The 16,969-nt window shown below is 41.4% G+C and overlaps 1 protein-coding gene across 1 annotated transcript; it reads left to right on the forward strand.

Moving 5' to 3' along the window:
• TMEM165 (transmembrane protein 165) lies at positions 1–16,781 on the forward strand. Its single transcript, XM_063135609.1, has 6 exons — positions 1–326; positions 6,719–6,944; positions 10,328–10,503; positions 11,102–11,284; positions 14,516–14,621; positions 15,877–16,781. Exons 1-6 carry the CDS (start codon positions 144–146, stop codon positions 15,951–15,953), a joined length of 951 nt encoding a protein of 316 aa, XP_062991679.1. The 5' UTR covers positions 1–143; the 3' UTR covers positions 15,954–16,781.
• The last annotated feature ends 188 nt before the right edge of the window (positions 16,782–16,969 follow it).

Below are 16,969 nucleotides of genomic sequence, written 5' to 3' on the forward strand. Positions count from 1 at the left end.
CGCGAGACCGGAGAGCGGGGTTGGTTGAGCGGTCAGGAAGGAGGAAGCGGCTATGGCGGTAGGGAAGCGCCGCCTCGGATCCCCCCGCCGCCGCCGCTCCTTTTCCTGCTAGCGAAAGAAGCCGGTTGAGTTCGGGGCCGGGAATGGCGGCCCACACGCGGCTGCGGCCGCTTCCCTTTCTGCTCCTGGTCTTCTTGGCCGCGCCCTTCGCCGCCCCCGAGCAGGAGGCCGGCCAGGACCGAGAGCCGCTGCCACAACAGGAGCAACAGAAGCCGCCGCCGCCACAGCAGCCTGCGGTGCAGGGGCCGGAGCTTGCCCGGGCCGAGGTGAGGGACGCGGAGGCCGTGCGTTGCCCTTGAACGCCACTGAAATAGGCTGAAGGTGGGGGACACGCTCCACTGTGGACGGCACCAGCCCCTCCCAGCCTGGTGCTCGTTAGTTGTTGGACTACAACTCCCATCATGATCGGAGCCAATGGTTAGGGACCATCACACCTGGCGGGCACCAGGTTGGGGAGGCTGTACCCAGTCTTTCCCAACCTGGTGCCCTCCAGAACTCCTGCCCCAGTTATCCCTTACCATTCGCCACGCTGGCTAGGGCTGATGGGAGTTGTAGTAGAGAACATCTCGAGGGTACCAGGTTGGAAAAGGCTACTATTCCATCTTCCACAAACTTCCCCAGTCCACATTTACAAGACATTCGTCGCCCGCATGCAGTTCTGCAAAATAACTTCCCTAGGGCATATGGTCTAAGGTGATTGCAATAGTGATGCAGTTGCAGCAAACACACCTACCCGAATGTTCTCCTGAATTAAAGACCCCTCTGGTCGCCCTCTGACTAAACAAGTTCCTCATTCAATCTGTGCTGAGGCTCCTGAGGACAATACAGGGAAAGATATTCAGCATTTGTTATATGAACGAACCTTGACGATATAGCTCCTGATGAAGGACCTAAGGGCCTGAAACGTCGAGCTAATGTAGGCGTCAATTTGTCTTTTTTAAATCTACGCATTATTCTATAATTTTTACTGAGGAGATTACTATTAAATATTTCAATTTTCATTCAACACCAGAGTATACATCTCTCCTTTTTTTCAACTATACAAAACTGTGGCTGCCTTCCAGTTCACACTTGCTCATCTATTCCAGTATAAGAAAGGTGCAAATGGGTTGCCCCATCATGTACTTTACTTTCTTAGTCCATCACTATGTCTTCATTGAAAGAAAGTACAGGCCTCCTGTATCTTTAGCAGCTGTGTGTCTGTTACTCAGACAATGTAACTTCTTCACTTGCAGAATTTCTGCTTGTCATTCAGTTGTGAAAAACACAGGAATAAAATCTGGCCACCTTGATAGAAGGCTTGCCTGCTGCACTCTGAAGAAACTAGTTCTCTTTTTCTCTCTCCCCCACTCCTTTGATTGCTTCATCTTGACATAGGGGGAGGGAAGACATAATTTTGAATTTTGCTTTCCGCTGATGAGAATCTTTTCCATAGGTTGGAGAGGGTGTGGTTCATTTTGTCTTTCTCCTTCAGTGCTCACTCAACCAGTTATGCCGCCCAGTTCTTAACTCCTTTTAGTTAAGAACATGGGTATATAAGGGTAAGTGGGTGTTTAAAAGTTTTTCACACTTTGTGTGTGGTGCAAAACCACCACTGTAGCCACAGCAAACAATTGCTGCCTAAAATGTGATGTGGCTTTTAAAATATAATTGGCAGAGCTCCACTTGTATGATTGAATTAGATATATAGCACAACTTGGCATTCCGGAGACTAATGTTCTAAAATGATGATGATGAGCCAGTCAAGATGTCCCAGGCCATAAAACATCCCTTTCATTGTTCATCAGCTCATTGGTCAGTTGATGGATAGTCTGATAAACACCTATAAAAGTTTTCCTAAATGCAGCTACTGTAACCTTACCTTGAAATTTTAATTTTTTGTGTCATTCAGTTTTAGTGAATTGATAACCTTGCCATAATTCCTCTATCATGCTATAGCTGTTCAGGAGGTCTTGTGATGCAATTCAGACTTATTGTAACACTGAAAATATCATTAATTGTAGTCGCACATTCCATTAATCAAAGGTTTCATTCATGCTTCTAACACAGAAAGGATATGAGAAAGCAAGGCCTCAAGCCTTGATATACATGCTCTGTATGTAGGCCTCTGTATGTAGTTTGGCTCTTGCAAGTGAATTGCATGATGGGATTAGAAAGATGTATGTGCATGAATGTGTGGTAATGCTGAAACTGCTTAATTGGAAGGAAATGCTCTGTTGGAATTTCTAACTGTCAAGTCCTTTGGATATAGTACAAGACAAATAAGCTAGCTTGATAAGGAGGACTGACCATCCAGGTCAATCTGACATTGCTAGAAGTGTTATGTGCCATCTATTGATAAGTTATAATGAAGATTTATTTTATTGTTCTTTGTTTTGCTTTAGAATTTTGCCAACTGCTGATTGGTTATGATGCTACTGTGTATAAATATACCTGCTTTTCACACTGCCAGGGGAGAAGTTCTTTGTTTGGACTTTCTCCATACAGCTGTGTTACGCTCAATAAAACAGTTGCTTTACAACCAAAGTGGATTTTTATCCTTGACATATAACTTCCCTCAAACTAAAAATAACCCTGTTTTATTCTTCAGGTGAAGATAGTGTGCTTAAGAGAAACCAATAATGTAAAAGTTAAAATTGCTAAGGCAATGTAAGAATGACCAACATTAAATTTAATACTGATTTTCAAATAACAGAAGATGTCATAAAAAGAAACTGAGATCCTATGGCCCCAAATCTGTTTCCCCTTAAAACAAAGGTGATTTAAACATGCAAACATGAAATAATTAATCAGTTTGGGAAATACAGAAATTGGTATAAGAATTATCTATCAACAAAAACTAGTTTTTCATGTTGCTCTTGATTCTCCCTCTTTACTGATGGTTGAGAAATCAGTTACAAAAGGGCTGGCAAGGTGAAACATGTTCTACATACTACCTGAATGCAAACTTGAAGTTTTAAAATGGAAAGACTTATGACTTATTGTAAGTTTTACTGCATATATTAAGAGTAAAAATCTTAACTGTCTTAATTTATCAAGAGCTCTCTTGATCTTTTCTCCTACTGAGTTAGAATTTACTTTTCAATGTGTATTTCTCTTCAGGTAACCCGAAATGAGTGGAAACACTCATTCCACAAACAAGCATTTCTGGTTTGGGGGGGGGGGGGGGGCTTCCTCTAGGAAGCGCTAAATTTCCATTGCATAAGCAGCGGGTCCGGCTGGCACAACAGAATCGACAGGGTGGAAAAGAATTGGTGGGGATGTAACCATCCCATTGGGTATTACTCTATGTTTCAGCAATATGATAAAGCTCAGTAACACGACTGTTGGATTCAGAGGATCAGAGTGGATGATGGATGGTACTTGCCCTGCTCTTAGTTTTAGTGGAATTGGACACTTCTGTTTGTGGCATCCCAGATCACTAAACGAATGACTGGCTTAAGACCTAGGTATCTCCCACATCAACCTGCCCATTCATAGAGGTCATCTGCCATTGCTCTCCTCTGAGTGCCACTTCAGCCAGAGGTGAAGTGGGTGACAATCACAGAGGGGATTTTTTTTATTATTATAGTGTCCCTCTGTGAAACTCCCTCTGCAAGGAGGCTTGCCTGGCACCTACGCAGCTACCTTTTCCGCAAAGGGTTTCTTATTCTCCAGGCTTCTAAAATGTTTTTAATTTAAAACTTTTAATCTATTGATCCAGATTTTTTGCTGCCTTCAAATACTACTTTCAGTATTTTTTTATTGACTGTCACTGATTTTGCTGTATACCTCTCTAGAATTTTATAATTAAGTCTGCTTTTGAAATTCTTAAAATAGAGTGACAAATCTGGGATTGCCAAGGTGATCCAAAGCTTACATATGAAAATAATGTGATGTAGAGGTATGGAGAAATCTATCCAGGGTAATAGAAACTTGGCTTTGTAATGGGACAGGTGGCAGCTAAAGGATAACCTCTCCTGGAGAAAAAGGCTATTAGTGGCTAGTAGTCCTGATGGTATATGCTACCTCCAGCATCAGTATCTGAGGCAGTATGCTTATGTTCACCTGTTGCTAGGGAACATGGGTGGAAGAGTGCTGTTGCACTCATGTCCTTGTGGGTTTCTTATGGGCAGCTGGTTGGCCACTCTGTGAACAGAGTTCTGGTCTAGATAGACCCTTGGTCTAATCCAGCTTGACTCTCTTGGTATCCTTATGTAAAATGCTACCCAAATGTAATGTGAAAATCAGCAGAGTGCAGGTGATCAAAGTCTGAAGAGCAAAATACCTTCATATTTGCTGGGTTGCCTTCAAAGATAAATCATGACTGTGTATAAAGCATTAAATATTAACTATTATGCCAGGACAGGGGAAAATATGCTGAAGTGATCAGAGGTCTTGAGGTCAGATTTGAAGTAACATTTGTGTAGCAGAATACAAAAAGTATTGTGAGAAGTGCCCCTGTACTGCTCATCTAAAATTAGCCAATGTCTCGATAGGTGAACAGAGTTGTGCTGTAGCCTAACACACTATCCACTGAATCACATTGTTCTTTTCTTATTTGTTGGTGCTTATCTGGGATTTAGAGATGTTATTCCCCCTTTCCCATTTACAAGTTGGAAAATCTGGAAATTAGTCCCACTTCAATCATTTGAATGCCATCATTTAAAACTCTTGTTTAGCTTCTAAACAACCCAGTGGTCCAGGTTCAGATGTCACATTTCATAGCCTATGAAGGAGACTATCATAGCTTGTAGAGTAAATGTGGAAGAGGCAAAGCAGACAGCACACCCGCTCTTTCCCACTTATACATGACAACTCATTGGTTTTTAAACTGATGGGTTGTTACACATGATCCAAGTCAGTGTATTGTTAAGATGAATATTTTACTTGGAGAGCTGGACAAGTTTCGACTTAGCCCCGAGGACCACCAAGTGACTTTAACCATTCAGTGGCTGCCTAACCTACCTGACACACAGTCATTGTGAAGCTAAAATGGGATGAGCCCATGTCTGCTATCCTGAGCAATTTGGAAAAGGGTTGGGATACATACAAATGCATTGAAAAGACTAATTCTTCAACTTAGCCTTTTAAAAATACACAGGTTAATAATAAATAAATGTGACTTAACACTTAAACTAGCAAGGAGAGATGTGAAACAATAGAGTATTCTGATGTAAGGAAAAGCGAACTTACAAAGCTTCTGTCTGTTCCATCTCTTATAGATTGCATCTGCAATGAAGAAAGTACAATGCTTCCTTGCCAGAAAACATAAATTTAGAGAAAAGCATTTCATAGTCCTTAACTGCTTGAATTGGTACATCGTTGAGACAGAGAATACTAGAGCCTATTAAATACTAACACACGTAGGCAGAGCAATCCTGACTCTGTGTTTGGAGAACTCTGATGTCAGAGCCTTTGAGGCATCCAAGGCTCTGTTAGTGTGAGAGACTCTCCTCGGAGTCTTTTTACTTCCTTATCAGCCTTTCTGTTTTTTAAAACTACTTTCCTCCCGTTGCTAATAATAAGAGGGAAATTATTTACCCCTGGAATGGTGTGACTTTTTACCCATACGGGGGGCATGCCTCTCCCCCAGTGGCAGGGATCTGAAAAATCCTATCCCCCCCCCCCCTGTATGCTTTCCGAGGGTCCGTAGGATTGCAGTATTGCGGCATGAAGAATGTTAGCCTTCAGGTTGACACAGAGACTGACCTGGTTTGCATCTAACAGCAATTCATGGGTTGTTTTAACTCAGGACACACCTGGCCGAGTGAGTACACTGCCTCTCATATGCTCGCTGTTTCTGCTCTGCTTCCTGTTTATCAAACAATCCAGGAATACCCTGTTTCTAGGTTGTTGATGCAATGTCCAAATCCAGTACCTTAGGTCGTTGAGGGACAAAAAGCCCAGAATTTGAGTCCATGGTTTGTTGTTGGGTTAAAACTCAGGATTGTTTCTTCCTCAACAATGCAGAGTTCTGGGTTCAGACGTTGCATCAGGATGCAAAGCAGAAGAGGCGAGTGCATGGGTGGCAGCTGCTTGCTCCAGCTCAGCCCTGGCGATTCATGGATTAAACAACTCATGAATTACTATTTTGTGTGGACTGGTCTTCTGTTGCTGATGCAACAAACATGGCTGTTCTTCTGATTCATAATTGTAGTTCTGTAACACATCTCTCAGCTAAAGAAGTTGACTGACATCAGCCTCTTAGCATGAAACATTTTTTTCAAAAATTAAAGTTTCTCTTTGTTGCATTATCGAGTGGCTTTACCCTAGGGAAGGGACAAACAATTGGCTTTTTAAAAATCTTCCACTTGTAAAGAAGCTGACATTTTAAATGAAGCTTCATTCTGAATCAGCATAATGAAGGCCTAGAATGTCTTATATTTGTATCCAGATATCTCAAGCAAACAGGCTAATGAACTATATTTGAGTAGCAAAATTGAAAAACTTGTCAGAATTCTGGGAAGCATGGACAGCTGGGATCTGATATTTCTTTACACTGGGAATCTGAAAACTATTTGTTTAATATAATATGTGCAGAAAAGTTCCATAATCAAGTAGCTGGATATAATATGTTAATATCCATGGAAATTTGATAATGAAATGTATAGACTTATGGATAGATTGAGTTGAAGGAGAGGAGAAGTTAAAATCTTTCTGTTTTTGTTTTTTCCAGAAAGGGCCTACTCCAGTTGTCCCGGTCCGTTCTGTCAGTGAAGAGTCTCCAGATAAGACTAACCTGGGATTTATCCATGCATTTGTGGCTGCCATATCAGTCATCATTGTCTCTGAACTTGGCGACAAGACTTTCTTCATTGCAGCCATCATGGCAATGCGTTACAACCGGTTAACAGTGCTGGCTGGTGCAATGCTTGCCTTGGGGCTGATGACCTGTTTATCAGGTTAGTGCTGTGGCTTCAGGGTCCTGAAATGACCTGCACTAAAGCTGCATTCCAAAAAGTGATACTTGCATGCGGAGAGAGCTGGACATAGCCAGAGCTTGCTCTTGGGGTTTCACCACTGCAAGACTCTGTGCTACTGAAGAATGACTTGTTCTTTCAGCAGCACTTCCTCCTCTTGATGCACATCAAAGTTGTGTAATTCTCTTACGTATATGCATAGGCTGCAATCCAAAGAAATGATAAATATTAACATAGGGCGGTATTCGTTGCTGCCTATTGACCAATGAGACTCAATGTTAGCACAGTGGGAGGTTAGTGCTACCTAAAGCCAAGTAGAAACAAACTGAAACAGAGCAGGTTGGTGCAGGTAGCAGAAGGAAGTTCCGCTGACCTGTTCCATTCAGGAAATGAACATTTCAGCTCATTTCTGGGGCTGCTCTAGACAGGGCTGTGGAGTCAACACATAAAACCTCCGACTCCTTTATTCATGGCACCTCCAACTCCTTTAATTATATATCGATATAGGAAATAAATTTCCTATATATTTCCTACATCGACTTTTTAGAACCCTAACCTGTTAAAGCCCGAGGCTATAGCTAAGACATTCTGGGGTTTTTTATTATTATTTATTAAAGAAGCCCAAAAATGAAAACAATGAGGTTATATTTGCACACGTTCTAATGAGACTCCCACACACACACTTGTAAGGAATCTTTAGACATTGGTCATAGAGCGTCTTTGGCTAAGTAAGGTGAGTCTTATCTAAATGAATTGCTTGACCTAGCCTTGTGATTGCTCTCAGCCTCATTCCTGTGTTTTTTCCCTCATCTCTGTTGGAGATGGAGGGGTGAAGACACCTTGACTGTTGGCTGCCTCAAAATGGAGTCTGTACTGCTCACTCACAAGAGAGCTACTTCGTAACAACTGTATTTTATTCAGTTAAAAGTGAAAGTTCATTTTTGTGCTTCCTTTCCTTCCTCTCCCCACTCCCTCCCTCATACACCCCAAACAACTCTTTCTTCCCCCACAAACAACCCAGCGGGGCCCAGCGCTTACTGCAACCAGCCAAGATTACCACTCCTTCTTGTGCTTGGAACTCACATGCTTGGAGCACCTGAGTCATGGTGACTCATCTGAGCCTGCCTGTGAAGGAGCAGCGGCACTCTGGAAAAGGCGGTACATTAATCCCTCTTTTTCTCTGCTGCTGCCGATCCGCTGAGTAGGCCTGAATTTCTCTGGCCAGCTGGACTGCGAATCTGGGATTTTTGTCCAACCAGCCAGAATATTTTGGAATTGGCTGGAATCCAGGACAATATTGGTTTTCAGGGACATATCGCAACTCTATATACAATTTAAATTTAGTCGAAGTCGGTACATTTTTACCAACTCCGACTCCAGTAATCCAAGAATTGCTTCCGACTCCACAACTCCGACTCCACAGCCCTGGCTCTAGAAAGGCTCACTTCCTGTTACACTAGCAGTGGCTCCTGTTAGTGCAATGCAAACAGCAAAGGCTCAGCTTATGCATTTAGTTTAACAAAACTCGACCAGTGTTCCTTAGTTACATGAATAAGGTCGGTTTTTAAGGGGTAGTTTCAACAGTAATGTTTAATAACCCATTTAATGTTTAATAAACAGTTTGGGCTTCAAAATAAGGTAGTCTATACATTGATAATTGTGAAAATAACCAACCTTTGTAATCTGACATACAAAATTTAGCTTGTTTTGAGTGTTAACATTGGTGTTCTATAATAAGCATGATATGCTGAAAGATTGCATCAAGTGCGTTTGGCTGTGTAACACAATGTAAGAATACAGAATATTTCATGAGGGATTGCTTGTACTATACCCGTTGATCAACTTAATTCTTCTCAAATATCCAAGGTAAAATTTTTCAATTGAACAAGAATGTGCAAACAAACCTAAACCTGGTGGGGGTGGGATCTGAAAATGTAAATAAAACAAAGTACTTCTTTAAAAAACCATTATATTCAATTAGGTATTGAGGAAAACTTTTCACCTCATCTAATGCTAAACCATGTTTTAGTTTATGTCCAAACAACTGAAATGGAAACTAAACTACAATATGAATCAGGAAGTCCCCAGTTCAAATCTTGTCTCTGCCATGAATTTATTAGGTGTCTTTAGACAAGCAACGCTCCCAGCCTCCCATTTACAAGATGTGGATAATATTGACCTACTTTACAGGGTTGTTGTAGAAGTACTACAAGATAATGTAGATGAAATGCTTTGAACATCCGGAAGAGCTATATAAATGACACATATTGTTACTATGAACTGACTCCTATATCAGTGAAATTTACTTTCTAAAAATCTCTGGCGTATGTGCACTAAATATCATGCTAACACAACCACAGCATGTTCATATATGTTTTTTGTGGGTGTGCTATACAGTCTAAAAGACACCATGGGTTAGTGATAGGTTAGCTCTTGTGTAACCAGAGATAAGAGGAAAATGTACAGCCACAATTCTACCCATTCAGTTTATATGAAATTAGCCTGCTCCCACCTTTCAATACTTTTAGATAATGGATGACGACATAGTAATGGATAACACAGACCTTAACCTGGGTGTCTTGACCTTTCTGGGTGTGTTAAGCTTGATGATATTCTTAAGATAGCTGTACTGTATTTGTGCATTTGGGGTTTATTTTCCTCTTGTTCCTCATTCCAAATAAAGTTTGGTTGGAGTTCATGGTGCTGCAAGACTTTTCTGCATTAGTACTGTTTAATTCTCAGGGTTTTCTACCATTCTGTGTAGGCTTCTAAATGCGATGAAATGTGATGCTAAGCAACAAAGGGCACACAGAAGGAAGTCCACAGGTGTGTTGTAGTGGCACCCCTCACCCCTTAGCATGCAAATTACAGTCACAAACTGCTGTGCACCGCAGTTTTGCACACACGCACCCTAGAAAAATTCCTGCAGGCACCCATGGCTTCAGGTTCATTCCCTGTCCTCTCTAGTTAAAGGGTCTCGGGTAGCAAGTTTGGGAAATACCTGTGCCTGAGGCCTTGGAGAGCCACTGCCACTCAGATAAGACCCTTACCGTGATACAATTTGGCAAGTGCCTGGGTTGAAAAAGTACATCGTGAGCACGAATAACGAAAGGTACAGTTGTTACCTTGCTAGATGGTGGGTCTGTTACAAACTTGATGTATTGCATCAAATCCAACAGAGAAAGGGCAAGTTAAGAGATCTAAAAGAAGGTATGTTATGGAAGTTGCCCATGCTGGGACAAGTTTGAGAGAGTTCCTAAATTCACAGCAAATCTTAATTCTTTGTTGTCCACCCTGCAAACTGAATTCCTTTAGGCAGAGGAAATAAGCAACATAACCTGAGGTGTTTGCTTTTCCATCCTTAGTTCTGTTTGGCTATGCTACCACAGTGATCCCCAGAGTGTACACCTACTATGTGTCGACGGCACTGTTTGCCATTTTTGGCATCCGAATGCTTCGGGAAGGCTTGAAGATGAGTGCAGATGAGGGTCAGGAAGAGCTAGAGGAGGTTCAAGCGGAACTCAAGAAGAAAGATGAAGAAGTAAGTTGAAATATGTAGAGAAAGTGAATATGCTGTAGAATACCTTAATGAAATTGGGAAGACAACAGAAAGCGACCGAGGTGCTTCGCTGCATTTGTACCTAGTTAAGAATTCATCAAGCGGTACTCAGTTGATAAGAACATGCTTCCACAGCTCTCATAGTAAAATATATCGTCTGCTGCTCCCCTATAGTTTTAACAATTCTCAGAATTGCTTCTGTTCTTCACTAACATGATTCCTTCTGAATTCACGAGTACAGATTAGAATCAGCATTCCACTTTAGCTCCCTTGTTAAAATCAGATTACTCATACTGTATATGCTTTACATACATTCTGTTTCCATGTCAAGGTGGGAGAAGAATTTTTTTAAGTCTTGGATAAGCAGGAACTGCCAATTGGTAATATGGTTAAGTCACTATGCTGTTCCAAGTGATTTTGGAAAAGTGGAAAAGCTGAACTAAATTTTTAGCCTTTGTGATAAATGCTGCCGACTGAGTGGTGTATAAAAAAATTAACTGTAATAGCTGTGTATATGAGGTATTTACTCCTGGGAGATATCAGAAAACAATGAAAACTAACATCTGCCTTTTGTTTCTAGCTCCAGAGAACAAAACTGTTAAATGGGCCCGGAGACGTGGAAATGGGAACAGGCCCCACAGTACCTCAGAGAAAATGGCTGCATTTTATTTCTCCCATTTTTGTGCAAGCTTTCACTTTAACTTTCCTAGCAGAATGGGGTGACCGCTCTCAGTTAACCACAATAGTTCTGGCAGCAAGAGAGGTGAGTGAAAGGTGTAAGAAATGTACATTATGAAAGAACAAAGAGAACACAATTCTCAAGATCTAATTAGATATAGAGGGCAGTATCCAGTGCGACACTATCGCCAGCGTAAACTACATTGTGCTGGTGGAAACAACCTCTAATACATTGCCAGTGGTGTTTGACATGACAAACCCGTCACAACACGTAGCAAATGCTATTGTTTGCGCTAGCAGAACATAATTTACGTTAGCAGTAATGTTGCATTGGATACTGCCGCGACTCTTCAATGTCATGATCTCATTGGGATACGACTATTAAACAACATAGTGTTTCTCTTCTCTTGGGTTCTTGTTTGCAGTGTCATTAAAAGTGGACTAAAACCATTTGGTCTTAGTCCATTTTTAAAGGTACACTTACAGTGCAAACTGACAGAGTTAGCACATGAGGCTAACCCATGTTTTATCTGATCCATGGTTAACCCATTGTTTGTTGCAGATGATCATACAAACCATGGTTTGTTTTCTCAATCTCTGTGTTGTTTGTTTCCCTCTTCGCCTGCATCCTCCCTGCATTTCAAAAGTCTTTGTGGTGGTATAGTACTGGCATATACAGGAGCTGTGGGTTTTTTTACTGCCCTTACCTGCCATCTCTGTAGCGTGGCAAAACAACACATGAACAACCCACAATTCTGAGTTCCCATGAAATGACAACCTATGGTTGTCATGTCATGGGAAATGACAACCATAGGTTGTCATTTCAACCTATGGTTTCAAACAAACCAGAGTTCACAACTCAACAATAAACCATATGTTCTCTTTCTGGGTTGTTTGTGGTTAACAAAACATGGTTTGTTAGTGCAACTAGGTTCATACATCATGGCAACCCAGAATTCAGCAACCCGTGTGTTAAATAAACCTTGAGTTATCATTATGTGTGAACGAGGTCACTCTTGTATGTAATGAAATTGCTCTGGGAAATTCCTTTTCTTGCTCTTTTCAGTTCTGTTGAGGAATAGTAGGAACTATAGTTGACGAATTGAATTGAGAGCTGCAGACTAAATAGGTTTCATATTGGTGCATTTCATATTTTCATTGTACTATTTTGTATGTTATCTTGTTAGATGTAATTCTGCTACAGTTTAAATACCCCATCTAAATCTCATTCATCTACTCCACCGTTGGTAATCCAGGTTCTGCTGCTACTTATTTCCAGTTCTACTCTTCCAATCTGGCTTTCTTACAGAACCCTTCGTAGCTTTAGATTCTGGTGCCAATGTATTTGGCAGCAGAGTGGAAAGAAATTATGTGATGGCAGAATCTTTCTGGTCCTTGTAGCCAGCAGCCAGGGAATGTCTTGTTTGTTGGCCATTGTTACACCTATGAAGAAAGAACAAGTAAATAGCTGGCGCAACAAGAGAGAAAGGGTCCGTGTTACGTAGAGCCATTTGGAAAGTATACAGTGACCCAAGTTTGCATGATCATGGAAAGAAAATAAGCCACCGTGGCTTGTTCTAGGTTTCAGAACGGTTTGTAAACCACCCCAGCCATCCACCCTCGCTAGGCTTAGACGGCACAACAACCTGTAGTTATGCTAATTTTGAGGCATGCATGAGGAGGGAAAATAAGCAACCATGGTTTATTTTCCTTCCGTGATTGTGCAGACCCGCCCATTGATGTTGGTTTAGTTTGTGGGTTTTATAGCTTGCTTTGTTGCAAATTGCTTTGAAAACTATTTTTTGTGAAAAAGCCCCTAACCTTACTAAGCAAAAGAAAATCAGTAGGGCAGTGGTTAGCTGAATTTGATTTATGACTGAAGGCAAGAATGCCTCACTGCTGTTCTTTGAATGAAGTGATGTTGCTGTGTGGATTTATTCAAGAGGCGGCACAATAATGTATCTTTTTGAATAAGTGCACTGACACTCCTACTGCTGATTACATTCATTGAAGCAGTTGCACCCAAGTCTGAATCACAGAAAGTCTCTTCCCAGGAGGCAAAGGAATACCACGGTGAAAGTATTCCCCTGGGATTTGCACTGTACCTTCACTTCATTAAACCAAAGAAATCATTGAACTAGATGTGGCTTCCAGACAGGTCAAGATCAAGGCACTGATAGGTCTGGGGCTAGTAGGCTGTTGTAAGTTCCCAAGGTCACCCCCAGCACTGCACTCTCAAACAAATCCTGTGTATTTGCACATGCACAGAGAAAACGATGTCCAGAGGTTTTCCTAAGGATAATTTGCAACTGCGCAGTGGGATGTGATCTTTCTGCTTCAACACAGCTGTGCATTTTCCTTGTGTACATGTACAGTCTGTTGCTTAGCACTTCATGCCATTTGGAAACCTATGCAGAGTTGGAGTAATTCAGAAAAGAAAGTATCTTAAGCCTGTGGAGAGTTTTGCTCATTGCTGATCTGACTTGTCTTTTCCTGCTTCTGGTTAGGCCTAGGGGTAAATCCAAAGGGGTAGCAAGGTTTAGTAAGCGCTCCCCCAGGATATTTCCCACTACCCAAGCTTTCTGGTCACAGATCCTATATAGCATGAATTAATTTTTAGCATGCCTACAGGTGCTTAAAGAAGCCTCTTTCACTTGTTCTCGGGAGCTGGGATGAGCCTGTGTAGGAGGCACAGGGCAGACAACTTCTGCAGTATTCTAAAGCACTGCTTACCAACCCTTAGGCTCAAATGTCTCATTTGCCCTGTGATAAAACCCATATTCATCACAGTAGAGCGCAACAAGGAATTTGCAATCATTTCCATGTTCCTCACTGCTTTCTTAGAATAAGCCAGATGTGTGCATTATATGGCCATGGTGGGGAAAGTGTGGCCTTCTGGAAAGTGTGGCCAACTTCCACCTGCCTTAGGCAATGGCAAGGGATGATGAGAATCGCAGTCCAACAACTGAAGTGCCACAGGTTGGCCACCACTGGTTTACGATGCTTCCATTCCTTCAACAAAGCTGAATATTTAAAATGTGTTGGAAAAGCACTCATTGTTTCTAGTTGTCTCTTTGCCATATCATTCATCTCTCCTGAAATGATCGTGCTGTTTTGCTTCATCCCAGGAAACAGCTGTTCAGTGGGATCACCCTGGTCTTTAACCCCAACTTTTGATGTGGCTGACAGTATTCTCTGCATGTAGTTTCATCTGTTCATCTCCTTTGAAAGCATTAATACCCCTTCCTTGAGAAACTGCTGTTAAGACCTATAGGTTTCAAACTGTACTGGAAGTTGACCTCGTGTATTTACACAGGATCCCTATGGTGTGGCAGTAGGTGGAACAGTTGGACATAGCTTGTGTACCGGTCTAGCAGTGATTGGAGGAAGAATGATAGCACAAAAAATCTCTGTTCGAACTGGTAAGTAAGCGCTTTGTGAGGATAGTGGCTTGTTTAATCCTTACAAACTGAGGTGGAAGGTGGGTTCAGTCTTGGAGGCTAGTTTGCAACTAAAAGCAACGTGTGTGTGTCTTGGGTAGATATAAAGTATGTAAGTGAGGTACTACGGTTAACTTCATGTGAGCTAGAAGTCAAAAACTACTGTTCACCTGTATGAACACTCAAAAAATGCACCAGCCACGTGCACGCTTGTACTCAAAGTCACCAAAAAGGACTGCATACTGCTAATAGTATAATTTTAATGTCTGTTTTTTTCCCCACCACCACCATAAAATGTTATTGTGAACTGAATTACTGGTACCTGAAGAAGGATTTCACACTAATAGTATATAGTTGCTTGAAATCAGATTCATGTGGCCACTTTCCTGTTTAACAGTTCCTCACACATTTGCAACAACTTCAGTTATGAAAGTTCAAGCACAGCCTCATGAAATAGAACCACATAAGCATTATCATGGTGCTAATGTTAATGTAGTAATTGGGCATTAGTTTAGTGCTAGGCTGTAAAATCAAAATGAGGTAGAGGCCCAAATTACTCATCTACCAGATCTACTTGAGGTCTGTACCTTAGTAATAGAATACATGCTTTGCTTGCAAAAGGTCCTTGGTCTAATCTTTGACATCTCTAGTGTAGTGCTGGGGAAAGAATCCTGTTTGAAATCCCAGAGAACTGCTGCAGCTTACTATGTTTCTGAACCTTTCACCAAAAATGCCAAATCCACGATCACCGAACGTCGGTTCCTAGTGTTGACTGCCCACTGCAATCATTGTATTTTCTAGGATATATTCCAGGAAGGGGGGGGGGGGAAAGTTGGCATGAAAGAGCTCCACTGTTAAATGTCGATTCCCCACCCCCCGCATGTCTGCCTGCCTCACCTCCGTAGCATAAGCCACGTTGAGTTGTCGAAAGCTCATGAAGTCAGTTCATGCAGTACTTGGGAGAGCAGGCATGCTAGCCCATTATCTGTGACATCTTGGCTCTGTTGAGTTGTGTGTACAAGGGCTGCGTTGGAGTCCCTTAGTTGAAGACAATTAAATGGAGAAGATCTTGTCAGGAAGCTGCAAGGGTTGGAAGCTGCTTAATGTGCTGCTTGATGCTTGAAGAAGGAATAGGGGCATAGAAGTTGTTCATAGGGGAAAATAGAGCCCTAAGATGCATTGTGAAATTTGTCCTTTACTTAGAATCTAAGCACCCTTTCTTTCTTTCCTCTTGCAGTGACAATCATAGGAGGCATCGTTTTCTTAGCATTTGCATTCTCTGCACTATTTATAAGCCCAGATGCTGGTTTTTAACGAGATGTCTTCCGCTTTCCTTGAAGCTGATAGGAGCAAGAGACCCACCCTTGTATTTCTGTATATAATGTACAGCTACTTGGTAAAACAAACACTGAAGATGGGATGCTGTAACTTTTATAGTAACATTTGGTTGGTATACTTTGTGGATGCAACCTGTGCTGGAGACTTCCATACTCTATATATTTGGGACATGAATAATGTACATTTTCTTACTGTAGCCGGTTCAGGTAAGCTGAGATCCACCTTCTGAAACTTCACAGGGTTTGCTACTTCGATCGCCACTAGCCATCACTTTAAAATCCCTTTTCTGGATGAATTACTGCTACCTGTGGCTAGCAGTTATGCCTTATTAAGTGTCTAGTACAAAGTATTGAGGAAAAACATTTGCCTCCAATCTTGTAGCCCAAGCACACTGTTCCACAATCAAAAATGACAACTGGGGAAATGGAGCTCTGCTCTTGTGGTGAACACACCTACTCAAGGATTTGTGAATACTTCGTTTGCAACTAACTGGTGGAGAAAATCAGGATACTTGGAATGAAATGTGCTTATTTGGAATCTCAATGTCTTCAGATACGCAATCCATCTAGATATCAACCAGATCAAATCCTTTTTTTTCTTTTCCTTTTTTGGTATTTATACTAAATATTTGCTGCATTTCCGGATTAAAATACTTACTAAAGTGTTCATTGTTTTCCTTTTAGTAACTAAAATGTAATATGGAAGAACATGAATAAACTAGGTGTCTCCTGTTATAGAAATGTAATTGCTTTGGCTGGTAGCTTAATTCAGAGGAAAATGTGTACTAAACTATACTGCTCAATATTTTTTTAGTGGATGCAATTGTTACTTTTGCGTTTCATCAGTGTCTCTCTTGGGTAAATATTTCTGTGGTTTCCTAAGGTTGCTACTACACCTATTTAAGTCATGAATTCAATACTGTAGTGAGCTAAACATGATGATGGTTCAGGAGTTCTATTCTATGCTTGAGACACCAGACTCCGCTATAGGAG

The sequence above is a fragment of the Elgaria multicarinata genome, chromosome 10 (assembly GCF_023053635.1).
Source record: "Elgaria multicarinata webbii isolate HBS135686 ecotype San Diego chromosome 10, rElgMul1.1.pri, whole genome shotgun sequence".
Lineage (NCBI taxonomy): Eukaryota > Metazoa > Chordata > Lepidosauria > Squamata > Anguidae > Elgaria > Elgaria multicarinata.

Excerpts from the sequence above, each read along its gene's own strand:
- TMEM165 (XM_063135609.1), top strand. The coding sequence starts at position 144 with ATGGCGGCCCACACGCGGCTGCGGCCGCTTCCCTTTCTGCTCCTGGTC. Across the intron at positions 10,504-11,101 it reads TCAAGAAGAAAGATGAAGAA|CTCCAGAGAACAAAACTGTT; the intron begins GTAAGTTGAAAT and ends TTTTGTTTCTAG. Across the intron at positions 14,622-15,876 it reads AAAAATCTCTGTTCGAACTG|TGACAATCATAGGAGGCATC; the intron begins GTAAGTAAGCGC and ends TTCCTCTTGCAG.